The sequence below is a fragment of the Podarcis tiliguerta genome (genome assembly GCF_965153285.1).
Source record: "Podarcis tiliguerta genome assembly, chromosome: 7".
Lineage (NCBI taxonomy): Eukaryota > Metazoa > Chordata > Lepidosauria > Squamata > Lacertidae > Podarcis > Podarcis tiliguerta.
This window is the reverse complement of record NC_139540.1, coordinates 11,322,080-11,337,174: the sequence shown is the minus strand read 5'-3', so window position 1 is coordinate 11,337,174 and position 15,095 is coordinate 11,322,080. Positions and strand designations below refer to the sequence as shown.

Genomic DNA, 15,095 nt, shown 5'->3' with positions numbered 1-15,095 from the left:
GACTACAACTCCCATCATCCCTGAGCTCTGGCCTTGCTAGCTAGGGGTGATGGGAGTTGTAGTTCAACAACATCTGGGGACCCACAGGTTGAGAAAGGCTGCTCTAGAGGGACACAATATCCCCACCCCCAGAGCTAGGGCAACATTTTTTTCCTGGCTGTGGTGCATATAAATTGACTAGGAGATGCTTCCCCCACCATTTAACTCTTTGGACAGATCCTAATCCTATATTTAAAGCACATCCAGTGCACATATAAAAAACATGACTTTCCCCTGCCCTGAAGAATCCTGGGAATTGCAGTTTTCTTCCTTACGGGGGTTCAATTCCCAGCTTCCTTAATAAACTACAGTTCCCAGGTTTCTTTGGGGGAAAAGTCATGTGCATTGGACGTGCTTTAAACATATGGTGTGCCAGAGAAAACTGCATTTTTATGCGCCAGCAGGCTCCTGTTTAGATACAGAAGCTAAAGGGGGAAAGCTGGTGACTTTGGACAGGCACTCCCCACCCCCAGGAAAAAATAGCATTGTCAGGCAATGAAAGCTTAATGCAGCCAGTTCACAACGTGGTTCAGCATTAAGTGGTTTGAAGCCTTGTCTTTTCTGATGGGCAAGTACTGGACTGATGCCAAAATAACTTGGCTCCCAAGAAAGCTCTTCTATTATAGGCATTTAACCCAGCTAAGCTTTCAATTGCTATTTACGGTTTGTCCTTCTTCTTAAAAAAGAAAAGAAAAAAGTATCATCATTATGATCGGGCCATTGCAAATTGAATTGCAGTCATACAAGGAAGCGGAGAAATTAGATGAGCTGACATGTTTGCAGGTCTGCGGTTATTATCTGTTTCCCGAAAAGAAGAAGAAAAGAAAGCACTGTTATTTGATTTTCTTCAAGGTTGCTTTCCCTATTCAGCTTGTTTCCAGTATTTCGGAAAATAATGGGATTAAGTGGGCAGGGGGCACTTCCAACCGTGGAGAGTGAGACGCCTTCCGGCAAGGCACACGTCTTGGAAACCCCCGCCGAAGCCAATGGGAGCTGTGTTCAGCTGGAAGATGCTTGGACAAGCGATGGGGGAGATGCAACTCTATGAGTCTGCCTACATCAGTCTCACAAGCCCTAAATTAAAGGTGTGTTGCTTCTCATGCTAGGAGGCATTCATGTTTGGAGCAAGGCCTGGAGAAAGATGCTCTGGTGTGAAAGGATTGTGAGCTTCATCCAGTTCCGCTACTAAAAAGCAAACTCCTAGGCTCAGCATACAGTCACATTCAAACTAAGCCCTACCCACTGAAATAAACAGGCCTGAGTCCACGTATGACCATTGTTGGATATCACCCTATCCCCATTGCTCCTAGCTTGGGATTCTAATAATCTGCCAGCAAAATAGACCCAACATCATACACAAGGGCACCGTTCTATATACCAATGATGGGAAGGAGTGATGGGAGGCAGAGGACTGGAACAACAATTCATTAATGAGAAGAAGTTTATAATAAAATAGAGAAATATATATATATATTATAATCCTGTTTCAAATATCTTTCTCAAGTCTAGCCTGCCTGTAATTTTGGACTCCTTATGGACTCTTGGAATCGAGTCACTTCCTTGGATAAAATCAATTTCCCCTCATTCTCCTGACCTCGATGACATAGTTCCTCCTATTCCTAGAGCTAGGGTTTTGACCCATCCAGACTGGCCTGTCATTTCAATCTCAAACTTTTATTGGCATATAGACAAAATTCTGAAAGGTGCAGTGCAAAAACAACCACTCCACAAAATCTTCATCTAACAATTAAAATTCTGTAATTTGTGTCATAGGCTGTCACACTCAATCTGCATTGCCCTTTTATTATTATCACCATTACAGTTGATTTATTCATCACCTTCTAAACCACCGCCTCAAGGAGATTTGCACATACAAGTACAGTGGTACCTCGGTTTATGAACTTAATCCATTTCGGAAGTTCGTTCTTAAACTGAAACCGTTCTGAAACCGAGGTGTGCTTTCCCTAATGAAGTCTCCCGCCGCCGGTGCCCTTCTACTGTTTGGCTTCCGTTCTTAGACCGAGGTAAAGTTTGCAAACTGGGACACTACTTCCGGTTTTGCGGAGTTCGTAAACCGAATAGTTCATAAACAGGGCTGTTCTTAAACCGAGGTACCGCTGTATTACAAATTGTTAAAAATACAAACCCAACAGATACATTTAAAACAACATTAAAACCCTACCCCAAACCCTAATAAATGGACATGTGTGGTAAAGACTCATTTACTCAGCTGGGAACGCCCACTGGGGGAAAAATGTATTTAACAGACTGTAGTGATTTACTCAGCACTTAGGACCCTAACATAAAGACTTTGGGCTAATGGCTCAGAGGGGGCATTAAGAACATAGAGAACTGCCTTATACCCAGTCATACTATTGGTCCATCTAGTTCTGTATTGCCCACACTGACTGGACATGGTTCTCCAAGGATTCAGGCCTTATCTAGAGAAGCCAGAGATCTTTTTTGCATGTAAAGCATGTGCTCTAACCACTGAATCACAGCCCTTTCCCAAATCATCAGGGCACTTCCCCAAATCAGGAGCTGATTATCACCAAGTAAGGAGGGCCTGTCATTTCCCAGCTTTAAATCATATACTTGTTGAGCATAAGTGATTAACTGATGCTGAAATGGGGAATGCCTATTTGTGAATTACTGAATGTTTAACATGGGAAAACTCCACTGGATAAGTGGTCTCTGAACTCCTTGATGGGTTGATAACTAACTGTTGTTGTTTTCTACTAGCTACGGTAACATGTGAGTGTTTAACCTCAGATCATATGGGAGGCTATTGAATTGCAAATTTGCGACCTTGGAAGGGTGGTGGTTGAATCTTCGTTCCTTGGGTCTGTGGAAGTCAGGATGTGTAAATGACCATCCCCAGTGAGTGAATACAACTTCAGTCAAAATGGAAGCAGTAGGGAGAGACAGACCTCTGATTTTACATCTGCTGGGAGTATTTCATATTTTATAAGAAGCTGAGCCTGTGCTGGACTTGTACATGATCTTATGCATATTTTGCATGTACCATTTACTTCGTCCTGTTTTGAAGAAAGCTCTGCAAGTAAAGCTTTAATCAAAATTATGGGCCTTGACAATGTTTTATTCCCAAAAGGAGTCTGTTTTTATGCATCCTGTTGCTTTAAGCTGCACAATATTAATATCTGAAATAATTCTCAAGTGGCTTATTTGCAATGGCTCTTTGCTTTTATGCTCCTGCTCACCCCTTCCAAAAGAGGGTTCTTAATCCTCTCTCCACCCTTTAAAAATGGCCACCAGACTACAGTTTCATACATTTGTGGTAAATATATGGTTATGGCCCATTGACTGTTGGTGAACATGCCTAGGCAGCCAGCTGTCACAAAACCCCTTAACACATTGTTACAATAAAGGTGTCTCCTGACTTCAGAGCAGAAAAGCAGAGATTTGTTGGTTGGTTGGTTTGTTTGAGCCAATCTTTGTCCCCCCTCCCCCCTTTTTTATATCACAGTGCTTTGGTTGTCTTGCAAAGCTTAGTCACTTCTTCCAGAAGGGGTTTCCTGGCTCTTAAACTGAGTCATCACACTTATGCAACTACAAGAACTGCAGTGCTTTTGAATTGCTCTCAGATCAGTCTGGGGGAGAGGGCAGGGAGAGAGAAAAATCAGAAAAGAAAACCCAAAGCAATGTCATCTTATTCACTAATTCCAAGACAGTTTTGAGTTGGCAAAAAACGAAAAGAAAAAAGCATCTATCAAGACCCAGCTACCTTATGCTCCAGGCTAGAGTCTTTAAACATCAGGGAGAAAGGCTTGATATGCTCTCTTCGCAATTTATCGCCACTCCGCAAGTCGATGGTGTGCTCTATTCGCTTGTTAATTTCCTCGGGCCCAGACTGGACATGCAAAGCTTGTGCAAGATGGTTTGGAAGCAGATTTATTGAATTTCTTGTTAGGGCAGCCAGAGTCTAGGGGAAAGCACATGCAAAAAGAATAAACTTGCTAGTCCCCTTTGGATTAAAAATGCAATCTTTATTTTATTTTTTATTTTTTGCTGCTTCTCTTTTTCTAATGACAGCATCCCATGCAATTCATTCACCCCGCAAAGTTTTAAATGTAAAGGTCCGAACCACAAAATCCACACAAGTAAAATAGGCAGAACTGCTTTGATGGCATGTTTTCAATGGGTTTTGAAGCTGGCAATTCCATTCGTCCATCCGTCATCTGACCATTTATTATTATTATTATTATTATTATTATTATTAATTGCTGTTAATAATTTTTGAAGGAATACAACTGCACATCATCCAATAACAGGTTAAACCCATCAAAACAATTTCCAAAGCAGAGGAGTGGGGAAAGATCATGTGCTGCATGGAATATATGGTCTGACCTGGTATAAGGAAGCTAAAAAGGTAAAGGTACCCCTGCCCGTACGGGCCAGTCTTGCCAGACTCTAGGGTTGTGCGCTCATCTCACCCTAGAGGCCGGGAGCCAGCGCTGTCCGCAGACACTTCCGGGTCACGTGGCCAGCGTGACAAGCTGCATCTGGCGAGCCAGGGCAGCACACGGAACGCCGTTTACCTTCCTGCTGGTAAGCGGTCCCTATTTATCTACTTGCACCCGAGGGTGCTTTTGAACTGCTAGGTTGGCAGGCGCTGGGACCGAACGACGGGAGCGCACCCCGCCACGGGGATTCAAACCGCCGACCATACGATCGGCAAGTCCTAGGCACTGAGGTTTTACCCACAGCGCCACCCGTGTCCCTATAAGGAAGCTAACTACGTTCTTATTCCTTTTGGAATAAGACAACATCTAGCTTGGTGTTGTCCGCACTAATAGCAGGTCTCCAGCATTTCAGAAAGCAGTCTTTCCCCAGCCTTACCTGAATATGCTGGGGATTGAACCTGGATCAAGGGAGAACAAGGTAAGGTGACAACCCTCAGACCATCTCATGATCATGGAGGATGTGGGAAAGGGCTCAGGTGCCTCATGGGCAACAGTGGAGAACCTCATGGGCACCACTGCACCCAGGTGCACCAGGTTGGTGACTCTTGTGCTGAAGTCTCCCCATGGATTGCTATTGTGGCTATAGCCATATGGAATGGGAAATGTATAAAACATCAAGATTGCATGGCTGCCCAGCGGGGATTTGCTTGTACACAGGGACCTGAGTTTCTCCTCCCCCATGTACAGTAATATTTTCTGGGAAGCTGTGTGGTCCCAGCCACTCAAACATTACTTCCTTCACAGGGCTGCATTCACAGCAAGGCACTCTGGTTTGGGGATTTGACTGTTCAAGATGAACCAGGTCTACAGAATTCATGTATACTTATGAATTTCATACTTATCACCACAGCCATATCTATCTCTACTGCTCAGATGTAAGTCTAACACTGAGGACCTACTCCTAAATAAGTGTGTGTAGGGTTTCAGCGTACGGATGCCGCTGTTACAGAACACACACACACCATACATTGAAAAATTAATAGTAGCAGTAAAAAGATAAATTGCTACAATATATGTGTTTGAAGCTGAATCTCAGATATCAACACATAGTGTCCTGCTGGTTCAAAAAAAGATGCCATTGAATTCAGCATCTTATACCAGGTGGTCACTTTACAGAGAGCTTTCCAGTCCATGTCTTGTTTAAAGAGATATAGAATCCAAGAAGGGACATCAACAGGGTCCTCAAAGTCACCTGCCCACAGGATAGAAGGCTGAGCAGGCAGAAAGGCCACCTGGTCACTATCTTCCCACCACAGTGAGATGCATCATATTTCTATTTCAATAATAGCCATTGTTTCTAAATCTGCATCTCCCTGTATAAAATTAGCACGTGCCAATTTCATGCAAACCAACATCCTTTCTGAAGGACGCATTGCAGTGAGTAAGGAGCTACCCTAATTCTGTTCTCAGAGGCAGTCTCTGGTGGACCGAGAATCTATGGAACTTTTCCTCCAGTCTTTGTCCCTTCCTTCCAGCCATTGATATTTAAAGCTACACTCTCTCTGAACATGGAGACTTATTTTGGTTATCATGGCCAAAGCTGCTCATAGACCCAACTCTCCAGTCTATCAGTCCCCACGCATTAAGTGGTAGTGAATTGCATTACCTAGTGTACGATAGGAAGGCAACTGACAATTATTATTTTTCATGGTTTCTGCTCTCATCGAGGGCCCACCTTCTATGTTAAGGTTACCAGATTTTTTTTCAATGAATCCGGGGACTCTTCAACTTCAATGGATTTTGCATGGGGACTGATTTGCAAATCCGGGGACTGTCCCTGGGAAACGGGGACGTCTGGTAGCCTTACTCTACATACCATTGTATGTGTGTTGGCTGCATCTTCACCATTGAGCAAATTCTTTGGTGTGTTTGTGGGTGGGGGGAATATACGGAATTTTAGTTCCCATCATACACATTGGCAGAACATCTGAAAAGGTGCAGCTTGAATCTTTTCAAGGGCTGTAGATCAGCAGTAGAGCATCTGCTTTGCATGCAGAAGGTCTCAGGTTCAGTCCCCAGCATCTCCAGGTAAGTCTGGGAAAGATGCTTGTCCCTAATCCTGGGAAGCTGCTGTCAGTGCAGACAGTACTGCACTAGATGGATGAATGGTCAGTATAAGGCAGCATTATTATTTTTTGTCCCTAGGAACCCACCTCACAGGGCTGTTGTGAGGACAAATGGGGGGAGTCCATATTTTACACCCTCGGACAACAGGGGGGAATACAAATGTAATAAGTAAATAAGGCAGGCTGTAGCTGTGTTGTCACACAATGGGAAGAATAGTGGCTGTGTGTTACTTTTCCATGTGATTTATCACAACTGGGAAGCATGTGGAGCCAAAGAGCATAGCTGTTAACAGGTATGTTCTCTACTACAGCTACTACCATGACACTGGCATGGAGCATGCTAAAATGGAGGGAGAGTACAAAAAATTAATTAAAAATAACTGCATATGCTCAGAATGAACACACACACAAACTGTAAAACTTCAAGACAGATGTTTTGAATAAAGAGAACCCTGGTGTCATGCTCAAAAGGTCAGAGGTATTTCCCTCCAAAAGTAGAGGCATCACCTTGCCAACAAAGGTCTGTATAGTTAAAGCTATGGTTTTCCCAGTAGAAGAAGAAGAAGAGTTTGGATTTGATATCCTGCCTTTCACTCCCCTTCAGGAGTCTCAAAGCGGCTAACAATCTCCTTTCCCTTCCTCCCCCACAACAAACACTCTGTGAGGTGAGTGGGGCTGAGAGACTTCAAAGAAGTGTGACTGGCCCAAGGTCACCCAGCAGCTGCATGTGGAGGAGCGGAGACGCGAACCCGGTTACCCAGATTACGTGACTACCGCTCTTAACCACTACACCACACTGGCTCCCAGTGATGTATGGAAGTGAGAGCTGGACCATAAAGAAGGCCGATCGCTGAAGAATTGATGATTTTGAATCATGGTGCTGGAGGAGACTCTTGAGAGTCCCATGGACTGCAAGAAGATCAAACCTATCCATTCTTAAGGAAATCAGCCTTGAGTGCTCACTGGAATGACAGATTGTGAAGCCGAGTCTCCAATACTTTGGCCACCTCATGAGAAGAGAAGACTCCCTGGAAAAGACCCTGATGTTGGGAAAGATGGAGGGCACAAGGAGAAGGGGACGGCAGAGGACGAGATGGTTGGACAGTATTCTCAAAGCTACCAGCATGAGTTTGACCAAACTGCGGGAGGCAGTGGAAGACAGGAGTGCCTGGTGTGCTCTGGTCCACTGGGTCACGAAGAGTCGGACACGACTAAATGACTAAACAACAACAACATTTCCCTCCATCAGTGGCTCATGGGGTTTTCTTATTCCCAGTCAAAAGCCTGAGATGCAAGAGGCACAGTTGGCAAAGCAACATCTCTAGGTAAGAAAGCAATTGTGTTAGACATTGTGGACATTTGGGACGAGGAGGACTAAGCATGAGCAGAAACAGGAATGAGGTATAGTGTCATTACGGATCTACCCAGCAAAGAGGGAAAGGCGACTAGAGCTGACCTTCTTCCGCAGTGACTCATCAATCTTTTAAATGTGGTAGAAAGACTGGTATCTTAAGGCACTTTAACCTTTTCCTCTTTAATTTCTTTAAGCAGACAGCCTTCACAAGGGATCTTTTGACAGCTAAAAATTCAGATCCTACAAGCCTTGAGGCAATGGCTGCTGAAGAAGGAACGGAGGCAGTGGTCCAACAAAGTCCTTTCTTTCTGGCTGTCAGAAATCTGTGTTTTCCAGGGTTCGGCAATCTATGTGTACAAGTGAGACCTGCAACAAATTGTTGCAGCTGTGGGCTAAACCACAGAGCCTAGGACTTGCCGATCAGAAAGTCAGCAGTTCGAATCCCCATGACGGGGTGAGCTCCCATTGCTCAGTCCCTGCTCCTGCCAACCTAGCAGTTCGAAAGCATGTCAAAGTGCAAGTAGATAAATAGGTACCACTCCAGAAGGAAGGTAAATGGTGTTTCCGTGCGCTGCTCTGGTTCACCAGAAGCGGCTTAGTCATGCTGGCCACATGACCCAGAAGCTGTACGCCGGCTCCCTTGGCCAATAAGTGAGATGAGCGCCGCAACCCCAGAGTCGGCCACGACTGGACCTAATGGTCAGGGGTCCCTTTACTTTTAGACTGATCCTAGTCAGGGTTCCAGTCACCCACCCATGCTGTCTTCCAAAACATTGCAACCATTCTTCTCCCCGACCCTGTTTCCCATTTCCCTCAGCTCCCAACAGATAGACTATAAGAACCGCCTGTAGGATCAGGCCATTGACCCATGTAGTCCAGCATCCTGTTCTCACAGAGGCCAACAAGATGACTACTGGAAGCTTCTATGGGAAGCATTCTCCTCACCTCTGGATTCCACCAATTCAGAAACATAGTGCCCGTAGCAGTGGAGGCAAAGCATAGCCAGTCAGGGTTAATATGGAGACTTAGGCTCCATGAATTTGTCCAATCCCTTTTTTAAAGCCATCTAAGCTGGTGGCCATCACTGCCTCCTTGGGGAGCAAGTTCCATAGTTTAACAAGGTGCTGCAAGAAGAAGCGTGCCCTCTTTTGTCCATCCTGAGTCTTCCAACATTCAGCTTCATTGGAGGGAGGTCCCTGGGTTCTAACACTAAGGGAGAGGGAGAAGAACCTTTCTCTGTCTCCTTCTTCCATAGCATGCATTTTGGAAACCCTTCTGTTACGTAGTCCAAAGGATGGGGAAATTCTATTCAGCCCAAGGTCAGTTTCCTTTCTGGGCAACTTTACAGAGTCCAATGTGTCATTGGTGGCAGCACCATAGGCAACAGCGGGAAGAGCAACAAACACGAATTATACTTTTGTATGATAGGCTAGCTTCCACACACACTCCCAAATCTCTCTGTCCGCCATGCAGGCAAGGAAATGGCATTTTCATAGCATGTTGACTCATTCCAGCCATGCAAAGATACTCAATGGCAGTGCAAAGCAGGGCAGGCAAGGGGTGTGGCCTAGCATGAGGGGCATGGCTGGGAAGGGGGGTTGCTTAATAGGGGCTAGGTTTGGTATTTGGCCCTAAGCCTGAAGTTTTCTCTACCCAGCCCTAATGGGACCAAGAATCAGAAGCCAGGATGAGACATATGCAGATAAAAGCAGCCTTGATTTACAATGTCCAAGAAAGTTGTTGGTCAACAGGGAGAGGAAGCACATTTAGCCTAAATTCAATGGGTACCACCATATTTCAAGCCTTATGAGGAGCGGTTGAAGGAGCTGGGTATGTTTAGCCTGGAAAAGAGGAGACTGAGAGGAGATATGATAGCCATCTTCAAATATCTCAAGCACTGTCACATGGAAGAGGGAACAAAATTGTTTTCTCCCGCTCAGATTGAGGGTAGGCCTCAAATCAAGGCTTCAGGTTGCAAGTAGATTCCAACTAAACATACAGAAAAAACTTTCTGACAGTAAGAGTTGTTTGACAGTGGAACAGTCTCCCTCAGGAGGTTGTGGACTGTCCTTCACTGGAGGTGTTTGAGCAGAGGCTGGATGGCCATCTGTCATGGATGCTTTAGCTGAGAGTCCTGCATTGCAGGGGGTTAGACTACAGCAGGCATGGCCAAACTCGACCCTCCAGCTGTTTTGGGACTACAACTCCCATCACCCCTAGCTAACAGGACCAGTGGTCAGGGATGATGGGAATTGTAGTCCCAAAAAGCTGGAGGGCCAAGTTTGAATTAGCCATGCCTGGACTAGAGGATCCCTGGGATGCCCTTCTAACTCTAGGATTCTCTGAGTCTAGCTATATAGTTCAACCGAAGCACTTCTAAGGAATGCTTACAATATACACAAAGTCCCTGTAAAAACTCCCCACCTGTTATCATGACAGCCATTTGGAAGTTAATCTGGGTTCCATCTAAGCTTCTTTCTTTGGTGCGGGGACCCTGTGAAAGGGCAAAGTGTCCCACTTATTGTACTGCTTGCTCTGATTGCCTTCAACTAATAATTGCAATAATCATCATGATGTTGCTTTCATCACAAAAGGGACCCAAAGCACCTTACAAAAGCAATGCAAGCACTCAAACCAATTATAACAAACAAACCAATAACCACCGCCCCCAAACATCTGTACAGGCCTTGCAGATCCCACCCCAATAAAAGGTCCCACAAGACCCCAAACCCCTTCCAATCAAGGGCCAAAAGCCCCAGGAAAAAGGAAAGTTTTTGCCTGGAGCCTAAAGATAGATTAAGATGTGTCCTTGAGGAGAGCATTTCACAAGCAAGGAGCCACCAGACCATTCTGCTCACTCTGACTTGGCTTCATGACAACACACAGCCAATGCGATTTGGCTACACGTTGTGGATGAAGTCAATTCAAAGTGAGGGCCAACAGCAAGGGGGAGTGCCACAGCCATCGCCATTAAGACCACAAATGGTGGGCAGAAGGTGGTGAGTCAGGGAAGCAATGTGGGAGAGCCTTGACCCTACTTGAGACAGCACATTCCAGCCCATGTGTATCAGGTGTGTTTATTCCACACACTCAATGAGATGTGCATTAGAGATAGGAACTGCAGTTGCCTGAGGCTGGGCCAGGCTATTTCACACACAGCCACGCTGCTTACTCTGAGTAACAGCAGCTCCCCAAAGTCTCCCACCATCTGCTCTCTCAGAACCTTTCACAAGAGACACCAAAGAGTTGAACCTGGGATCTTTTGCATGTGAACTGGTACTCCACTATTGATCTATGACTTCTCCTTAAATGTTGTCTACATTATAACTCCATGAGAAGAGCTCTGCTGGATCAGACTAATAGCCCATCTTGTTAAGTATAATTGTTTAACTGCACACTGAAATGGAGAATAATATAATCTATTATTTATATCCCGCCCATCTGGCTGGGTTTCCACTCTACCTGTATGTATGTATGTTTTTAGGGATTTAGCATTGGAAAATTCCATCTCTAAGCCTCTAGCTGAGTTGATAATTAACTATTGTTCTCTGCTGGCCCTCACACTGAGTGTTTAACTTTAGATCATGTGATTAAGGCATTCAATTGCAAATTGGCCCTTTTGAGTGGTGCCTTTGCCTTTTGTACCCCAGCACAGTCAGAGAAGAATGTGATACTGATGCCTCTTCAGGAGCTGCAAAACCTTAGTCTGGATGCAGGCTAATGTAGGCTATGGGAGAGACAGAACTTGGATTTCAGCTCTGGTCATAACTGAGTGATATGGTTAAGAAGAAGAACCTATGCATATGCTTTATACAACTTTCTGCATGTATCATTGATTACTTTGTACCTGTTTTGAAGAAGTTCTCATTAGTAAAGCTTTGAAGAATACTTACGAGTCTGAGCAATTTTTATTCCAAAAGGAGTAAACTTTTATGCATCCAATTGCTTCATGCTGCACAATACTAATATGTGCAATATTTTAAAGTTACCCTGTGGTTTGTATCAAGTTTTGCATCCTTTATTTGCAATACTGAGCCACCAACACAGCATGTTCCATCTCACATATTGGAGACTAAGTGGTAAACCTGTCTCCTGACTGCACCACTTCAGAATACGGGGCTACATTGCTGAGTTCTCTTGCATACAAAAATAAATAAAATACATCCTTGCACATAGCAAATCAGAAGTCCAGAAATCAAGACCCCAACCTAGCCTTCACCCATCATGTTGTTTTCTATGTGTAGAATGGGTTTTTTAACAATAAAATAAAAACATTTTACAGAGGATGATTCCCCTCCCACAACACCTGCAACAAAAAGTGGTGCATTCCAGACACAACCCTGCCGTGTCACCTGCTGTTTGTGAGAACTAAGTCCCGGGCTGAACACATTGTGCTGATAACTAGCAAAATGTTAGCTGCCTGATGGTTGCTTGCAGCAATTTAAGCAGCTTTCAGGTCTTCTTCTCATATCCATAATGAACTTGTCTGAGGCTCTGATTCAATTAACACTCAGCTGTGAGCAACATTTAATTTTGGCAGGGAGATGGGAGGGGAGACCTTAGCACTTCCCACATTCTGATGCATAGGTTAATTCTGACCTGTGGGGGTTTGTTTAATCATCTGCAGTTCGTGGTAGAGGGAAAAGGTTAGAGAGAAATTTGTTTTCCACCAAGGCTTTTGTTATGGAGATGCATTAAAGGAGCATGAGCACGAAGAGGAGGACGGGAAGGAAGGAAGGAATCTGGGACTTACGTGCTGCTTCCCCACAATGTTATCAAAAGGAAGCTCCGGGCTCCACGATCCTTCGGTGAGCATCACCCCGCTGTTCCTCCTGTCTGCAGCCGCCACCGACTCCTTGACAATGTCCTCGGGCAGAGTCAACAGGCTCTCCTCAGGCTGCTTGATCAAGTACGTCTCGATGTTGTGCTTCCTCAAGAATTCGTTGCGTTCCTTGCCATGCCCTTCTTCCACTTTGTAATCCCCGTTGAGGCAATCAAGCGTAGCTTTGGATATGTGGATTCTCCTGCGGAAGTATAAAGGAGTGGAAAGAATCAACACACATGGTGCCTGGGTAAAACCAAGAAACCAAGAAACCAACCAACAAACAAAAAACACCCAAAAGATGCAAGGGGGAAACCTGCAACAAAACGCTGCAGTATAAGTATAGGAGTGCTTCAGTTCAGAGTCCCAGTAAAAGGGTAAAGGGACCCCTGACCATTAGGTCCAGTCGTGGCCGACTCTGGGGTTTCAGCACTCATCTTGCTTTATTGGCCGAGGGAGCCGGCATGCAGCTTCCGGGTCATGTAGCCAGCATGACTAAGCTGCTTCTGGCGAACCAGAGCAGCGCACAGAAATGCCATTTATCTTCCTGCTGGAGCGGTACCTGTTTATCTACTTGCACTTTGACGTGCTTTCGAACAGTTAGGTTGGCAGGAGCAGGGACCGAGCAACGGGAGCTCACCCCGTCGTGGGGATTCGAACCACCAACCTTCTGACTGGCAAGTTCTAGGCTTGGTGGTTTAACCCACAGTGCCACCCGCGTCCCAGTAGGCTGGCCATAATACCCTGCCCCAGGTTACTCCATTCCATCCCTGCTGTTCTTTTTCACCGCAGGATATACTCAGCAGTCTGTGGCTAGCAGGGGAGCCAATTTGAATTAAATATTGGAGAGGGGGAGCAGGTAAGCCCCACCCAACATAGTCAACATAGCTGATCACAAGACATGGCACACACAGACCCATTTGAATGACAATGCCTATCAACTTGGGGGGGGGGGGAGAGCCCTCTCAAATATTTTATTGGGGAGCCCAAAGGGACCTTGGCCCCTAGGAGTTGGCTCCTATGGTGGCTAATGAGAATGCTCAGTCCTCATTGGCTATTTTTTTTTTGGGGGGGGTCTTCAGTCTCATTAGTCTTTATAAATAGTTTTTTTTTGTATTTTACTTATTTGACCACCTTTAGTTACATCAATAGCAATATAAGATTATCTGAAACATCCACAGTATAAGATTACAGTACAGTGGTACCTCAGGTTACATACGCTTCAGGTTACATACGCTTCAGGTTACACACTCGGCTAACCCAGAAATAGTGCTTCAGGTTAAGAACTTTGCTTCAGGATAAGAACAGAAATCGTGCTCCGGTGGTGTGGCAGCAGCAGCAGGAGGCCCCATTAGCTAAAGTGATGCTTCAGGTTAAGAACAGTTTCAGGTTAAGAACGGACCTCCGGAACGAATGAAGTACTTCACCTGAGGTACCACTGTATCTGTAACATCCACAGCCCAGTAAAATTACATCTGAAATCCTCAGGCTTACCCTGAACATCCCAGTATTTCCCTTTAATTTCTCAGTGGCTACATAACTGTTGGCTCTCACCATCTGAGTTCGCTTCTAGAGACATTCCCCCAAGAGAGATGAGAAAACTCAGTTCTCAGCCCTGCTATATTTCAGCCCAGTAACTTAACTCCTGTGAAGAGAAACCAACTTTTGCACTGATAGTTAACCCTCAGGAAATGGTTCACAAGGACATCGGGGCTAACATTAACTCAGGATATTTGGGGGAAGGGGTTAAGATTTTCAGAGGCACACCTAAAGCTACCATGCTCGACTGAGCAAACCCGTGTCTGAAAATGCATGCGTCGGGCCACTGAGAGCCCCGTTTAGCTGCAGATCTGTCAAGCATATAATTGCTGCTGTCATGCAATGTCTGGAATGGCTTTTATTGTCTGGTCTGGAGATAATTGCTTTGCTTAGGGTTTCTTTTTGCTTAAGCCATAGGGACAATTTATCTTCTGTGTTTTCCAACCCGTATCTGTAATGATTAAACGTTAATGCTAAACGCCTTAAACAAATGGAATCCACAATGGAGGATCATCTTGTTGATAAAACATGCCATTTGCCTCCATGCTAATCACTTTTGAGTGCAGCAGCTGCAGTTGTGGGTTCCTTTGCCAGATTCACTGAACAATGTTGTTGATGATGAAGAAGATTTGTAAGATTCTTTGACCTGTCCTTCACCACGAGGTCCCAGGACCTCATGCAATTTAGAAACACAGTATTAAAATCCCTTTAAAACAAATCACAGTCCAGAGAATGGTGTGGGACCCCCAAAATACATATCCCGGGTGCCAAAAGCCAAGGTCAAGAGGCTC

The 15,095-nt window shown here is 45.0% G+C and overlaps 1 protein-coding gene and 1 long non-coding RNA gene across 3 annotated transcripts in view; both read right to left on the bottom strand.

Annotated features, from left to right (window-relative positions):
• The window catches only part of LOC310682281, a 430,308-nt gene that overhangs the window by 122,652 nt on the left and 292,561 nt on the right, over positions 1-15,095 (bottom strand). The gene's annotated exons all lie outside the window — the stretch shown is intronic.
• The window catches only part of ADCY8 (adenylate cyclase 8), a 127,040-nt gene that overhangs the window by 42,264 nt on the left and 69,681 nt on the right, over positions 1-15,095 (bottom strand). Inside the window, exons 7-8 of one of the 2 annotated variants that reach the window (XM_083450415.1) lie at positions 12,697-12,967; positions 3,785-3,982 (exon numbers count right to left, since the gene is read on the bottom strand). In XM_083450415.1, coding sequence (XP_083306541.1) covers positions 3,785-3,982; positions 12,697-12,967 — 469 coding nt within the window. The remainder of the gene's footprint in view (positions 1-3,784; positions 3,983-12,696; positions 12,968-15,095) is intronic. The other variant, XM_083450416.1, reaches the window with a different exon arrangement.